The following is a 12,289-nucleotide window of genomic DNA, read 5'->3' as shown; positions in this document are numbered from 1 at the left end:
TGACTTTGCAAAACTGTGCCACTGGCTAAAACAATTTCAAAGAATTAAAGTGCACTGCCACAAAAAGGTTGGGAGGCTTTTGAAATAGTTGCCAATTTTATAAATTAAAAAGGGTATTTAATTTATTGCTTAGGTCACTGTTTTAAGTAGTTTAGGCCACTCAAACCCTTTGCAAAAATGTTGGTTCACCACCAATATTAGTTGTGGAATATTTGGCGCATGATGAACAATTTTGTTTTCATGTTTGAGAAATTTGAATTTTTGACATAAATTTGAAAATGAGATTTGGACTGGAATAGAATCAAAGTGAGATTAGCAACAGTAACAATGATGACAAGGCATCATTTAAAGGTGATTACTGTAGCATGATTCTCGGGGTGTTACATGTTGGCTCTCACATGTTCCATGATGATCTCATTGGATGAACCACGATGTCGGGGATTCAATCAATCCCGTATACAATTCTCTTTGTCCATGGGTATGTTACTTGCCCGAGATTCAATCGTCGGTATCCCCATACCTCGTTTAATCTCGTTACCGGCAAGTCTCTTTACTCGTTCCGTAACACATGATCCTGTGGCTAACTCCTTAGTCACATTGAGCTCGTTATGATGATGCATTACCGAGTGGGCCCAGAGATATCTCTCCGTCATACGGAGTGACAAATCCCAATCTCGATTCGTGCCAACCCAATAGACACTTTCGGTGATACCTGTAGTGCACATTTATAGCCACCCAGTTACGTTGTGACGTTTGATACACCCAAAGCATTTCTACGGTATCCGGGAGTTGCACAATCTCATGGTCTAAGGAAATGATACTTGACATTACAAAAGCTCTAGCAAACAAACTACACGATCTTGTGCTATGCTTAGGATTGGGTCTTGTCCATCACACCATTCTCCTAGTGATGCGATCCCGTTATCAACGATATCCAATGTTCATGGTTAGGAAACCATAACCATCTATTGATCAACGAGCTAGTCAACTAGAGGCTTACTAGGGACATGTTGTGGTCTATGTATTCACACATGTATTACGGTTTTCGGTCAATACAATTATACCATGAACAATAGACAATTATCATGAACAAGAAAATATAATAATAAATATTTTATTATTGCCTCCAGGGTATATTTCCAACAAAAACCATATAAAATTATTGTAAACATGGCATGAATACTTCATAAACTATAGATACGTTGGAGACGTATCAGATGCCTATATACATGATTATTGCCTTGGATATCGTCATGATTATTTGCTTTTCTACCAATTTCCCAACAGTAATTTGTTTACCCATCGTATGCTATCTTCAAGAGAGAAGCCTTTAGTGAAAACTATGGGCCTCGGGTCTACTTTTATCATATATAAAATCATAAAAATACTCCGCTGCAATTTTACTTTATTTATTTTATTTTCTATTTTTGTTCAATCTATCTACCAAACACCATACAATTTAATCTTGCATGTAACCGCCGAGGGATTGACAACCCCTTGTTCCTGTTGGCTTGCAATGATTTGTTGTTTGTGTGCAGGTGCTACCAATAAGGTGTTGCGTGGTTCTGCTACTGGATTGATAACCTTGTTCTTAACCACCTGGGGGTGTGGAAGTAGAGGGGGGAACTGGGGGTGGCGGAGGTGAAACCTGACATAACCACCTGGGGTAGAGAGAGTGCAGTGGCAAGAGGGGTGGAGAGAGGGCTGGATCCGACGAAAGCAAGTCTAGGAGTGGCCAGATCAGCACCATGATGCCTGCCACCACTGCTCATGGATGCTATGGAGGGGAGCCGCCATCAGTGGAAGCAGCCGCTCGTGGCGCTGCTCATCTTCCCCAAAGGAGCACGGGACAATCGCTCCCCTCTTGCCCGACTGGAGGCTCGCTCGCATCCGATGCTCATCATACGAATTGCCGCCTCTCGTGGCATCGTTCATCCGACAGCGACATACCTCGTGACGAATGCGGATGCGCGGAGGACCGACGCTAGAGGAGGCAGGTGGGGTGCGTGGGGAGTTGTGGGATTTTTTTCTGAGGATGAAGGTGTATGGAAGATTAGGGTTGTGGGATTAGTGGCTTAACCGTACATCAAACCATGATTGATGGCTTGATGCTAAACCTCAAGAGGATTTTGATCGTCACATCCTTTGATTAGACATATATAAGATGTAAAGTGCCTGCCTTCCGTGCGAAAGTCCTATTATGATTTCGAGCTCAAATGCACCCGGATGAACAATAAAATCGAAAAAATGTTAAAAAATTCAAAAGATTCTATTTTTGTGGTATGACAAATGTTTTGTATGCTTGCATCAGCACGAAATCACATTTGTGGAAGTCGTGAAAAAAACAGTACTCCAAAATATTTTCAAAACTAGCATTTTTGGAGCATCGATTTTGTTTTTTTGCCACAACTTTCATAAATGTCATTTCGTGCTAAATTTTTTCAAGCATACAAAACATTTGTCAAAGTTTATCATCAATTTTTTAGATTTCTTTGAATTTGTTTACTAATTTTTTTAATTTTACTGTTCATCAGGATGCATTTGAGCTCCGGAGCATATAGTCCATGTCCCTTTCTGTGGTGATTTTTTATATGGGTAAGTAGATAAGTACTCCCTCCGTCCCGTAATGTAGTCGAAAAACGTTAGTGCATTATGAGACGGAGAGAGTAAATAGGTAGTAGAAGTAGATAGATAGATAGATATATTCTCTTTCCGGCAAAAAGAAAAAAGAAAGGAAAATCAATGATGTCAAAAAGGAAAGAAAGGAAAATCAAACTCGGGGTTTTCGTATTAGGCCAGTTTGGGCCGTACGAAACTGTAGTACTGGACCTATGCTAGTAAACCCCGTAATATTTCGCCCTACCTTCTCGAGGCCCCGAGCGCGGACACCCCCAAATCCCCGGAACCCTAGTGAAGAGAAGGCTCGAGTTCTACATGGCGACGACGAGCGAGTCCACCGCCAACTCCACCGTAACGAGCGCGACGGCGGACGGAGGCACAGAGCGTGAGCAAGAGCACGGCAATGCCGCGACTGCCGCCCCTGCCGTGGTGCAGCAGCAGGAGGAGGGGGAAGAGTTGATCGGTCCGGGCCCCGCGCCGGCGCGGCAGCGGCAGAAGCGCCCGCTCCAGTTCGAGCAGGCTTTCCTCGACGCCCTCCCCTCCGCCGCCATGTGCGTCTCCTCCTCCTCGCCGTTTAGTGCCATAGGATTTGTGAGGCGCTTGTGTCTGCTTCGTGGAGCAGTGGCTAACTGTGGCGGCGGTTGCCTTCTGCAGGTACGAGAAGAGTTATATGCATAGGGACGTCGTCACGCACGTCGCCGTTTCCCCCGCTGACTTCTTCATTACCGGGAGCGCAGATGGTAATTTCTTGCACACCGTGACCTGTTTTGTGCGCAGTAGTGTTTTCTGGTAGTGGATGAATCGACACTTTAGATCCATGCACCTATCAGTTTCCTTCGGCTTCTGGGAAAAGTTGGCTGATTCTGTTTCATGTTTTCTATTCTCCAAAGGACATCTGAAATTCTGGAAGAAGAAGCCCAGTGGAATCGAATTTGCTAAACATTTTCGGTCTCATCTCAGTCCTATCGAAGGCTTAGCTGTGAGTGCACACGTTCTTATGTTCACTTGTTCAGTTCAGATATTATGATGCCGCATAGTACATTTAGCTTGTTAGTTGCTACTACCTCCGATCCGTAAAAAGTGTTGCAGTTTTGAACTAACCCCAGTTCAAAACTAGTTCAAGACGGCGACACTTATTTTGGATCGGAGGGAGCACTATTGATTGCACTCACTTGCCATAGTACAAAGAATTGCAATTATAGCGTGATCCAGTAATGCAGGTCAGTGTTGATGGCTTACTTTGCTGCACGATCTCTAACGACCGGTCTGTCAAGATATATGATGTTGTAAACTATGACATGATGTTCATGATGCGCCTCCCGTTTGTCCCTGGGGCGATTGAGTGGGTTTATCGGCAGGGTGATGTTAAACCGAAACTTGCTGTTAGTGACCGGAATACATCTTATGTTCACATATATGACACTCATTCTGGTTCAAATGATCCCATCATCTCCAAAGAGGTATTTTTTGTTGTTGCCTTCTATGTTTCTTTGTGAATTCAAGTAACTAAAGGATTTGTACTTACTGAGCTTCTCTCACTGCAGATTCATGCTGGCCCTGTAAAAGTTATGAAGTATAACCATGCCCAGGATGTTGTGATATCTGCTGATGCCAAAGGACTCTTGGAGTATTGGTCTCCATCTACCCTTAAGTTTCCAGAGGATGCGTATGTTCTGGCTTCTTGGAGTTATTTTCAGCATCATGTTTCTTCTGATTTTTACTTTGCCAGAACACTTTGCAGAACAATTGCAAACTTGAGTCTGAGTACATACTTCCACTTTCTAGTACTTTTGGTGAAAACTTGGCAACTGAAACAATGTAACATATAGTATATGGTTGAACCCTGCAAGTTCTAATTAGGTATTGGTATGCTAAGTAGAGATGCATGAGTTGAACTGTTGAAGCGATAAATACCAACTTCTGCTGAAAACTGGCAACTGAACAGTGTAACAGTAGTATATGGTCGAATGTGTAAGTTCTTATTAAATATTTGTACGTCAAGTAAAGATGCTTGAGTTGAAGGGATAACATATTTATAATTTTCCAACTTTAAATCTTGTTCTGCACGCCTAGGTGTTTCTGGTTGGATTAGTATTTTAATATCTATACCTTCAACTGCTATAGTGCTATGAGGTCTACTTTCACGATACTTATATTATACATTGATAAATGCATTAACCCATTGACTTATCAATGCTTGACATTGCTATCTGCTTTTCGCAGGGTGAATTTTCGTTTAAAAACAGATACAAATCTATTTGAACTTGCAAAATGCAAGACTAGTGTGTCTGCCATTGAGGTACCTTTTTATGTGATCCTTGTGTGATTAGCGTATACTGCTTCTTCATTACTTAGTTAGGCATACAATTGCACAACAAGGACTTCGAATGCTTTGCAGCAGAATAAATTTATACTCCCAAACAATAACACAGACTGCCACACATTGTGCATTCTTTCTTTCTACCAGCATACCACTTCAATGATAGAGACACCTGAATTTGTAAGATATATCCACCCTATCACATCTAGTTGGCTAGATCACTTCATAGATACCTTAATATAATATAATGGGCCAAAAATGATGTCAATCGTTTTGAAAAAAAGAACTACATAGGTCTAGTGCATTATCAAATCTGATACTTTTTAGAAACGACAATCACTGTTATTATTGTAATTATGACTGGAATAGCTCTACTTAATGAGCTGGTCTTTCCCAGGTGAGCAACGATGGCACTCAATTTGTGGTCACGTCCCCTGACCGCAGGATAAGGGTATTTTGGTTCAAAACTGGTAAGTTAAGACGCGTGTATGATGAGTCCCTTGAGGTAAGATACTTCCTCTGTCCAATGCTTGCACATCACAAGTATATATGTTCGGTTTGTAATTTTGGACTGAATATTGTTGCTTGTAGGTGGCACAAGATCTTCAGAAAAGTGATGTTCCGTTGTATCATCTTGATGCTATTGATTTTGGGAGAAGAATGGCTGTCGAGAAGGAAATAGAAAAGACAGAAAATGTTCCTCAACCTAATGCTGTATTCGATGAGAGCTGCAACTTCCTTATTTATGCCACCCTTTTGGGCATAAAGGTATGCCTTCGTTCCTTCCTTTTCCATTGTTTTCTTTAGGGCATGTACAATGGTTGATAAGACAGTCTTATCTTAAGTCTTGCATGTAATTTAGAGATGACAAAAAAGGATGTCTACAATGGGTCGTCTCTTAGCCTTATCTTCAATAACTAGCTATTCCTAAAAACATGGTGAGACAACATATTGTGCTAAGGGATCATATATTGTCTTCTCTTAAATAAGAGAAGACAAGCCTTTTCTTATGAGTTCTCTCTCCTCCACCTCATCATTTATCCTACGTGTCACTCCTAAGATAGCACCATTGTACATGCCCTTACATTTGGTTCTTTAGGCCCTTCCCAGCGCTCCACGGTGTACAGGTGCTAAGGGTGCCACATAGGCAAAAATATGATGCGGCAAAGCATTTAAAGAGGAGAGAGACCATTATGGTGACCCCAATAAGAACCAATGCTAAGCACGTGGATCTAGACAAAAAGACTATCAACCAATACATGAAGGAGTTTTATTACTAAACAATTAGATAGAGGAGGCTTAGCTACAAAACCTAAGCACCGATGCATTGGGGACATTAGTTGCTAAGCATTTTAATGCACTTAGCACCTCACTTTAGCACCAATGCATTGGGAGAGGTCTTATGTACTTCGATATTACCAGTCCATTTTTGTTGTGTAGTTACTTTTACATTCTGGTTACAATTCTCAAGGAAATTTATCATTGATGTTAAAGAATCTGACAAAACATTTATACATATATTTGCTCATGGTGAGCCATTGACCTTTTATCACACATAATAATCATGTTCTGCTCCTAGTCGCTGATCTCATATATGAATAATGACAATGTGTACTTCTGTCTGGCATCTTACACCAGCTACTAAGTGAAACATCTTTCTGTAAGACTTCTAAACATCATATATATGCAGGTTGTAAATTTGCACACAAATAAGGTTCCCCGTATCCTGGGGAAGGTAGAGAACAATGAGAGGTTTCTGAGAATTGCTCTATACCAAGGCGACAAAGGCAACAAGAAGGTTAGGAAAATCCCTTCAATAGCTGCTAATGTCAATGACACGAAGGAGCCTTTGTCAGACCCTACTCTGTTATGTTGTGCCTTCAAGAAACACCGAATATATACCTTTAGGTATGCCAGTTCAAGCATTTCAGGAGAATATTTAATTGGCTGGTTTTAAACTTCCTGGAAGGCTCTTCTGAACTTTGTTCATATATGTTATTTCTTGGAAGTTTAACATCCTTTTTCGTCCTTATTACTGTACAGTCGTAGAGAACCTGAAGAGCCTGAAGATGCCACTAAGGGTAGGGATGTTTTCAATGAAAAACCCCCACCAGAAGAACTTTTGTCTGTATCAGAATTAGGGAAGACTGCTACAACATCACTACCTGACAATTTGGTATGTTTTCTCAACATTTAGATGTGGCTGTTACTCCTTTGGTGAATGCCATTAATATCCGGATTGTATGTGAAATCAGTATCTATCTGTCATTTTGCATTGCCTGAATCTGTTAAATTCTTTATCTATTTCAGGTGTTTCATACTTCAATGGGTGATATTCACTTGAGACTATATCCAGAAGAGTGTCCAAAAACTGTGGAAAATTTCACTACTCACTGCCGAAATGGTTATTATGATAATCTCATATTTCATCGCGTAATTAAAGGATTCATGGTCCAGACTGGGGATCCTTTGGGGGATGGTACTGGTGGGCAATCAATCTGGGGCAGGGAGTTTGAAGATGAATTCCACAAAAGGTATTTTAGCTATATGACACATTTTTCTTGTTTGCACAAATGAGTCTTTTTTTTCCCTTCTCAATGTACATTAGTCGATTATATGGTAAATTTATTACTCAGGGAAAAACTATTTATGGTGTTAAAAAAACAATATATTTATGGTCGACTAAATACAGTTTTGACGTATGCACTGCCTTGTTGTTTAAGAGACCTTTTATGGATGATCTATCCCTTAGGCTTACAGTGTCAACTTTATTGGTCATATTGCAGCTTGAGACATGACAGGCCATTTACACTTTCAATGGCTAACGCGGGACCAAATACTAATGGTTCTCAATTCTTTATCACCACTGTGGCTACTCCATGGCTAGATAACAAACATACAGTGTTTGGTAGAGTTGTGAAAGGGATGGATGTTGTTCAGGTATCAAACTTTTGCATATTCCCTTTTAGTGCCTGAACGTTGTCTTTTCATTTCCTTTATTGTCTTCTTAACATTTCATTTTGTGTTTAAAGCAAATTGAGAAGGTCAAGACGGACAAGAATGACAAGCCATATCAGGATGTGAAGATCTTGAATGTTACAGTTCCCAAGACATAAGCTCCTGTTTAATCAATTGGTCAGTGGTTCTCTCGCCTTTTTTTCCTTTAACATCACCACTCACTTCACGAATTTGGTCTGTTCTGGACTTAATTTTCAAGTTGCCTTGTTGTACATCTGGGGGCAAACTTGTCCACGTTTGAAAATATGTTCCTGTATTAACGGTCTGTTTATCTAATACTCCCTCCGTCCCAAAATAAGGAGTGAATAGCATAAAACTACCACTTTTCGTGTTAGGGTTCCAAAAAACTACCAAAAATTTGTTTGTTACTGATACCTACCAGAATCGGCGTCGGCTGTTTCATAAAACCCAAATCACTGAGTGCTTATCAATTGATCGTGATTATGACAGTTAGGGCCCGCATGTAAGATAACCATTTATTTGACTGTTTGTTTGACTGTTAACTTACATGTGTGGCCCACATGTCAGTTGTCTCCTACCTCTCTTTCTTCTCTCCCTCTTCTCCCCTGATCTGTCTTGAGCACTGCCGCCGCCCTGTAAAAAATGGGAGAAAGCCACCCACTCCGGCGATGCAACGAGCAGGCAAGCAGGGCAACGCGGCCGCGCGCAGCGGCACGCTGCAGTAGGAGAGGTGGGCATGCACTGCTTGATCTGGAGCTTGGGGCGCCATGGCGGCTCGGTGTTCCTGCGGGACAAGAGAGCTTAGAGAAAGGGAAATGAGAAGATGGGGAGGAGAGATGGCACACGCACAGCGGCGGAGCTCCCACCAGCGAGGGACACGGGACAACGGGGAGGCTGAACGGTGCTGGACGCGGGACATCACTGGCAAGGAGCAACGACGGCGGTGGCGGCAAGGAGCAGTAGGTAGTAGCGGCAAGGAGCGCAGCAGCTAGCGGCAGGGAGGAGGAGGAGCAGCTAGCGGCAGGGAGGAGCAGTGGCGGCGGCGGCCATAGGCGAGGCAGGTGAAGTCCAGACCGGCTGGATCCTCATGATCTCCGATTGCTTTTTCAAATAAATTACAAGGACCCAATTGCTTACTTAAAATATTTGTAGGGACCTGATTGCTTTTTCTTAGAAAATATTTGCAGGGACCTGATTGCTTTAAAAAATAGGAGTTATTCTGTAAAAATGAGGGCATATTTCTAAATTCTAAAAAAAATTGAGGGATTGAAGAATTTTATTTTTATTTGAGTGAGGAAGAGAAACTCACACATAGGCTCCACAGGTAGGTTAACTGTCAAACAAACAGTCAAAGAAACGGTTATCTTACGTGCAGGCCCCAACTGTCATAATCATGTTCAATTGATAAGCACTCGGCGATTTGGGATTTTTGAAACAGCCGACACCGATTCTGGTAGGTATCAGTCTCAAACAAATTTTTGGTAGTTTTTCGGTACCCTAACGCGAAAAGTGGTAGTTTTATGCTATTTCACTCCAAAATAAGTGACGTGGTTTTGGTTCAAACTAAAAGCATGTCACTGTCTTGAGGAACAAGATGCACAGTTTCTGAGGCTCGGCTGCATGATTGAAAGTGATTAGTAAATCAATCTGTTTTGATGGGCTAGATTTTGTCCCCTATTTTCAATTGTTTTTGCAATTAATAGTATACCATGCCATAGATGCAGGGAGGGTGCGTTTGATTTGTCATAATTAGTTTCCTCTTCCTTTTGGTGGATTTCTTTTCATCAATGTTTGGCTCCATCATTCATTGCCATCGTTCTCATGTCACATACCTTGTGCAGGGTTGCTACATCACGGGCCTTATGATGATTTGCTGACCTGTTTTACGATAAATGGGCTCTCCTCAATTCTCCCAGGAGAGGTGTTGTTTTCTGCTGTGGTGCTTGGAGTTTGGCCTTCTTCAGCAGAGGGAGCAGGACCAATGCAACTTGTGTCTTGGGTAATGTCTGCGGTACGAAAGCAACAGTGAGCCTTTGAACGAGAAGCATGGATCAAAAGCAAACCATAACATTTTTCTCTGTCGACAGAATTATCTCCCAACGTTAGTAGGGGAAAGCTAACAGATGTTCCCAATTTTTTCACGGGTTAAGCTTGTAACTTGATGAGAATGGTCAATGGAAAATATTTGATAGTAATAAATTCCATTTATTGTATTTATATATTGCTTAACGTGAGGATTGTTGCTTGCCGATGCATTGGTCACCGGCCCTTTTACGAAAGTATTGGCGGTAGGGTCCGCGTATGCACTGCGCCGCGGAAAACAGAGTAGACTGCCTGTCCTGCACTGCCTGATGTCGCCACTAATCTAATCATGCGCCAGATTCCATCGCACAGATGTACTACTACCCATTTATCTAATCATGCGCCAGATTCCATCACACAGATGTACTACTACCCATTTCTCAATCTACTCTTTCTCATTTCCATTGTTCAAGAATTCAGGTCAGTTAATCGTATTCACAAGCTGGCCGAGTCAAATAGCACATATTCATCGTGTTAACTTGTTAGGCCGATTACCCATTAACTTGTGGGCAAAGAAACCCTAAAATTTTGCCCCGTAATCCCTCCTCAATAACTAGGGTTTGACCAAATAGTAGTACTACCTCTCTCAGTTTACAGGACGTGCGCGTGTCCCTAGGTCATCAATTTGACCAACCTAATACAAGTCATATATTACAAAATATATATCAATATAAATTTCAGATGTTCTATTTTCAAACTGTATAATTTTTGTGTTATATAGTTTATATTAAGGTGATAAAATTGGCAATCTAGGTATACACGTAGGACTTGTAAACTGAAACGGAGGTAGTATATTTTGGTATATTACATAGTTGAGAGCATGAGAGTATGGTATAATACATAAAAAAACTAGATATATGTTGACAAGTTTTTATTTAATCTATCAATTAATGATCCACCGATTAATCCAGTTAATAAGCCGATTCACCGATTAATCGTTACTCCCAAGCCAACCGAGCAGCTATGAGGAAACATTGTAGTACGTCTATCATCATAGCATGCATGCCCGTAGCCACATAAGTACAAATACTTACAAAGGATAGGCACTGAATGCACCATTGAATGAGCGCGACAAGGAATGGCAGTGGCTGATAACGTGGGGTGCGGGGTGCAGATCCTACCGTCAAGGACACTGGTGGTAGGGTATAATAGCCTATCGCCAGAAACTTTGACGGTAGGGTATTTTTCACGTTACGACGGCGTAGTTAAACTCTACCGTCACAAACCGTGGCGGTAGCATGTTATACCATGCCGCCGAGAACTATGACGGTAGAAAAAATGATCATATTTAAAAAAAAATCAATATGGGATCAGATTCGGCTAAACTTTCAAAAAAGTTCAAAACATCAAATCTCGCCGGCACCAGGTCGACCGAGGTTGACGGCTGAATTGATGGTGGCTGACCAAGTGTGGACGGACAGGAAGGTGGAATCTGTCCTTCGGTTAGCCGTCGGTGTGTGTGTTCCTTTTCTATCGGTATAATAATGCCACCCGTGAACCTGGACTCGGTAGGAGGCCCATATGACAGTGAATCTTACTTCAGCTCTTAGGTTTGCATTCCATTCTGTTTTTTTCTTTCTCATCCCTGTTCTTCATTCCGGTGGGGAAAGGCTAGTTAGCCGCCACCGAGGAAATAGTGACCCCATTGGGTCAACCCTGGGTCGGCCACGCGGACAGGACACGGCCCGCGCCAAAAGCAGCGGAAACGTAAGCGGCCAACGGAGGTGAGGGAATAAAAAGCCAGCGAACGGCCGCGTTTTCCTCCCACCTTCCTCTCCTCCTCCCCTCTCCTCCGCCCTTCCGTTTCTTCCTCGCAATTCGCTGCTGCGCTGCATCCATCGATCTGTCGGGGAGATGGCGTCGGAGAAGCACTTCAAGTACGTCATCCTCGGCGGCGGCGTCGCGGCGGTCCGTACTCTCCTCCCTCCGAGTCTCTGCTTCCTGTCGTCTCTGTGGAATGCATGTTTTGGTTGGATTCTCACGCTTGTCTCTGTTTTGTGTGACATGACAGGGATACGCCGCGAGGGAGTTCGGCAAGCAGGGCGTCCAGCCCGGGGAGCTCGCCATCATCTCCAAGGAGTCCGTACGTCGCTCTACCTTCCCGCCCGCCGCATGACCTCTTCCCAAATCCAACCATTTCTTCTACCCCAAAACACAAAAAGAAATTTGGGACCGACCCTGTCTAACGGTCAACCTGATGTTGTTGTTGCTCTTGTGTTTGCGTTTTCAGGTGGCTCCGTATGAGCGCCCTGCGCTCAGCAAGGGCTACCTCTTTCCCCAGAGTAAGAA

At 42.6% G+C, this 12,289-nt stretch overlaps 2 protein-coding genes across 2 annotated transcripts in view; both read left to right on the top strand.

Moving 5' to 3' along the window:
• The first annotated feature begins 2,863 nt into the window (after nucleotides 1-2,863).
• On the top strand, nucleotides 2,864-10,147 carry LOC123152702 (peptidyl-prolyl cis-trans isomerase CYP71). The gene is made up of 14 exons (XM_044572191.1): nucleotides 2,864-3,170; nucleotides 3,274-3,359; nucleotides 3,510-3,598; nucleotides 3,840-4,079; nucleotides 4,164-4,285; nucleotides 4,843-4,918; nucleotides 5,337-5,444; nucleotides 5,531-5,707; nucleotides 6,630-6,847; nucleotides 6,983-7,115; nucleotides 7,250-7,473; nucleotides 7,726-7,879; nucleotides 7,972-8,074; nucleotides 9,760-10,147. Exons 1-13 carry the CDS (start codon nucleotides 2,935-2,937, stop codon nucleotides 8,053-8,055), a joined length of 1,947 nt encoding a protein of 648 aa, XP_044428126.1. The 5' UTR covers nucleotides 2,864-2,934; the 3' UTR covers nucleotides 8,056-8,074; nucleotides 9,760-10,147.
• A 1,452-nt stretch (nucleotides 10,148-11,599) lies between these two features.
• The window catches only part of LOC123152701 (monodehydroascorbate reductase 4, cytosolic), a 4,930-nt gene continuing 4,240 nt past the window's right edge, over nucleotides 11,600-12,289 (top strand). Inside the window, exons 1-3 of the mRNA XM_044572190.1 lie at nucleotides 11,600-11,908; nucleotides 12,012-12,083; nucleotides 12,231-12,282. Of these exons, the coding sequence (XP_044428125.1) occupies nucleotides 11,855-11,908; nucleotides 12,012-12,083; nucleotides 12,231-12,282 (178 nt within the window). The 5' untranslated portion in view covers nucleotides 11,600-11,854. The remainder of the gene's footprint in view (nucleotides 11,909-12,011; nucleotides 12,084-12,230; nucleotides 12,283-12,289) is intronic.

The sequence above is a fragment of the Triticum aestivum genome, chromosome 7A (genome assembly GCF_018294505.1).
Source record: "Triticum aestivum cultivar Chinese Spring chromosome 7A, IWGSC CS RefSeq v2.1, whole genome shotgun sequence".
NCBI classification, from domain to species: domain Eukaryota; kingdom Viridiplantae; phylum Streptophyta; class Magnoliopsida; order Poales; family Poaceae; genus Triticum; species Triticum aestivum.
Note: the sequence above shows the minus strand (reverse complement) of the source record. Positions and strands in the feature narration are given on the sequence as shown.